The sequence below is a fragment of the Sinocyclocheilus rhinocerous genome, unplaced genomic scaffold, assembly GCF_001515625.1.
Source record: "Sinocyclocheilus rhinocerous isolate Xijiao unplaced genomic scaffold, SAMN03320098_v1.1 scaffold2400, whole genome shotgun sequence".
NCBI lineage: Eukaryota > Metazoa > Chordata > Actinopteri > Cypriniformes > Cyprinidae > Sinocyclocheilus > Sinocyclocheilus rhinocerous.
Genome location: NW_015646358.1, coordinates 94480 through 96556, shown reverse-complemented (window position 1 = coordinate 96556; position 2077 = coordinate 94480). Strand labels below are relative to the sequence as shown.

At 36.9% G+C, this 2077-nt stretch overlaps 1 protein-coding gene across 2 annotated transcripts in view; it reads left to right on the top strand.

Annotated features, from left to right (window-relative positions):
• Positions 1-2077, top strand: part of LOC107707604 (STE20/SPS1-related proline-alanine-rich protein kinase-like) — a 77356-nt gene that overhangs the window by 37019 nt on the left and 38260 nt on the right. Inside the window, exon 11 of one of the 2 annotated variants that reach the window (XM_016511681.1) lies at positions 1055-1099. The exons of the other annotated variant lie outside the window; for it this stretch is intronic. Coding sequence (XP_016367167.1) covers positions 1055-1099 — 45 coding nt within the window. The remainder of the gene's footprint in view (positions 1-1054; positions 1100-2077) is intronic. 2 annotated transcript variants of the gene reach the window in all.

The window sequence follows — 2077 nt, the reverse complement described above, 5'->3', positions numbered from 1 at the left end:
TTTTGTAGGCATTAAACTGCCAGAATTTTAAAAGACGATATCTCCGTTTGCATTGTACTTTCAGCTTCGTAACTTTGCAGATATTGTTTATGCTCAAACAACAACATTACACACTAACTAACGTTAAAAAAGTGAAATCGCAATGAACCACCCCTTTAAAATTATTTATAAAGACGTTCTTTTGCTTTATTTTTTGCTTTAAGCATTGCAATGATTTGTTTCGGGTAACTGAATGTCTGCATCACAATTCAACAATTACAGACTTTTAATGAGACTTTTTTTCTTTATTTCAATCTCCACAGCCACCTAGACATATTTGACTCTCAGCCACCCAAAAATATCCAAATTCAGTAATTGTAAACATCATCAACAAATTCGTTATCTGTATGAACTGATTCATACATACATTTTAATTCATTTAATTAATAAAATAATGTGTCATTTGCCCTAATATATATATATATGTGTGTGTGTGTGTTTGTGTATATATATATATATATATATGGATAAATGTACATATTTTTAATCACATTGCTAAGGACATTGCTTTTAAAGTTGTCATTATATATATATATATATATATATACAGTATATATATGATGTATTTTTAAGGAATTATATATTGTAAACCTCATAGAAGCGATTCAATTAAATTAAATTTTATTTGTGCCATTGGGCCTAAAAAACTATGATTATAAATAATTATAAATAATAAATGCAGAAATACATTTTATAAATACATTTAGATATTTCTTTAAATATTATTTCTAAAGATGTTCTTTTGTTTTTCTGTTACAGTGTTGTAGTGATTTGTTTTGTGTAATTGAATGTCTGCATCACAACAGACGATTGCACATTACATTTTCTAAGAGAGCAATTTACCGCTGGCTATTTGAGCTTACATAATGTCCCTAAATGGCAGCGAGTGTGTGTTTGAGCGCTCTGTGCCGCTGACCCACTGGTGTTATTCACAAGCACACAGCCCGCAGGTGCAGTTTGTCATCATGCGCTGATGTTTATTTGTTGCTTTGTTTGTCTGTGTGTTATTTTGAAGGATCCCGAGCAGAGGAAGCAGCACACAGAGGATGCTGGGAAATGGGTACATGTTATCTCACTCGCAGAACGCTTAGTGCTTCTCGCCTCTAGACGTATGTGTGTCTGTGTGCTGTGTTTCACCTCTTGTCTTGAACTGGAAGCTGAGTAAATCTGCTGGAAGACAGTGTGTCTGTGTGTCAGGACGGGGCGGGAGGATGTAGTATATGTTGCAGGTCGACTGAGTTTCTCGATCAGGCCAATCTGATTTTGTCAATAGCCTCTCAGAACAGAGCAAACTTCAGAAAGTGTCATTGATTGGACGCTGTCTGATCTCCACAGTCTAGTGCCTCATATTTCACAGACATCCAGAGGATTTAAGGTCTTCTGTGCCGGGATTAAATGGATGGCCCTAGCTATAACTCTAATAGTCTTCTGTACTTTCAAGTTTTAATGTCACTAACTTGGCAAACTTTAGCAAGTGACCAGGGTTCATTTTGTAAGCCTGGCTGGTACATTGTAAACATAAGTTGATTTCCTGTTGGACAGATAGTAAAACCTATGTGCCCTTATTCTGGGAAATTGTGTAAAGCCAGCAGATCGGATTAGAGATTGCCAGACTGAGAAAAGGCTTGTCTACATGACAGGAATTTAGGGATGTTTTTGAGCAGAATTGCATGGTTTCTGGAGTTGAGCTGATCCCCTGATTTGCTGTACTTCAATGGATGTTGAGATCTTGTGGGCCAGATTAAACCTTTAGCATGCTTTGAAAGATGTGTCCTGTTGAAAAGAGCAGATAGTGGAATATTTCAGCAATGGTTACAGACACTGAGCAGGCCTCCAAAAACCTGGTCTTTTTGTTGAAGTTAGGGCCGGGAGATGAATTAAAGCTCACTTCACTGACCCAGAGAAATAAGCCCTGTAAGTTCAGCACAGACTATATCTGACACACTCGACCCCTGCTGATACCAAAGCGTGACGCTGTGTAGCACAACAGTAGGCTTCTGAAAGTACAAATGCCATTCATTTCCTCCATAGAGAAATT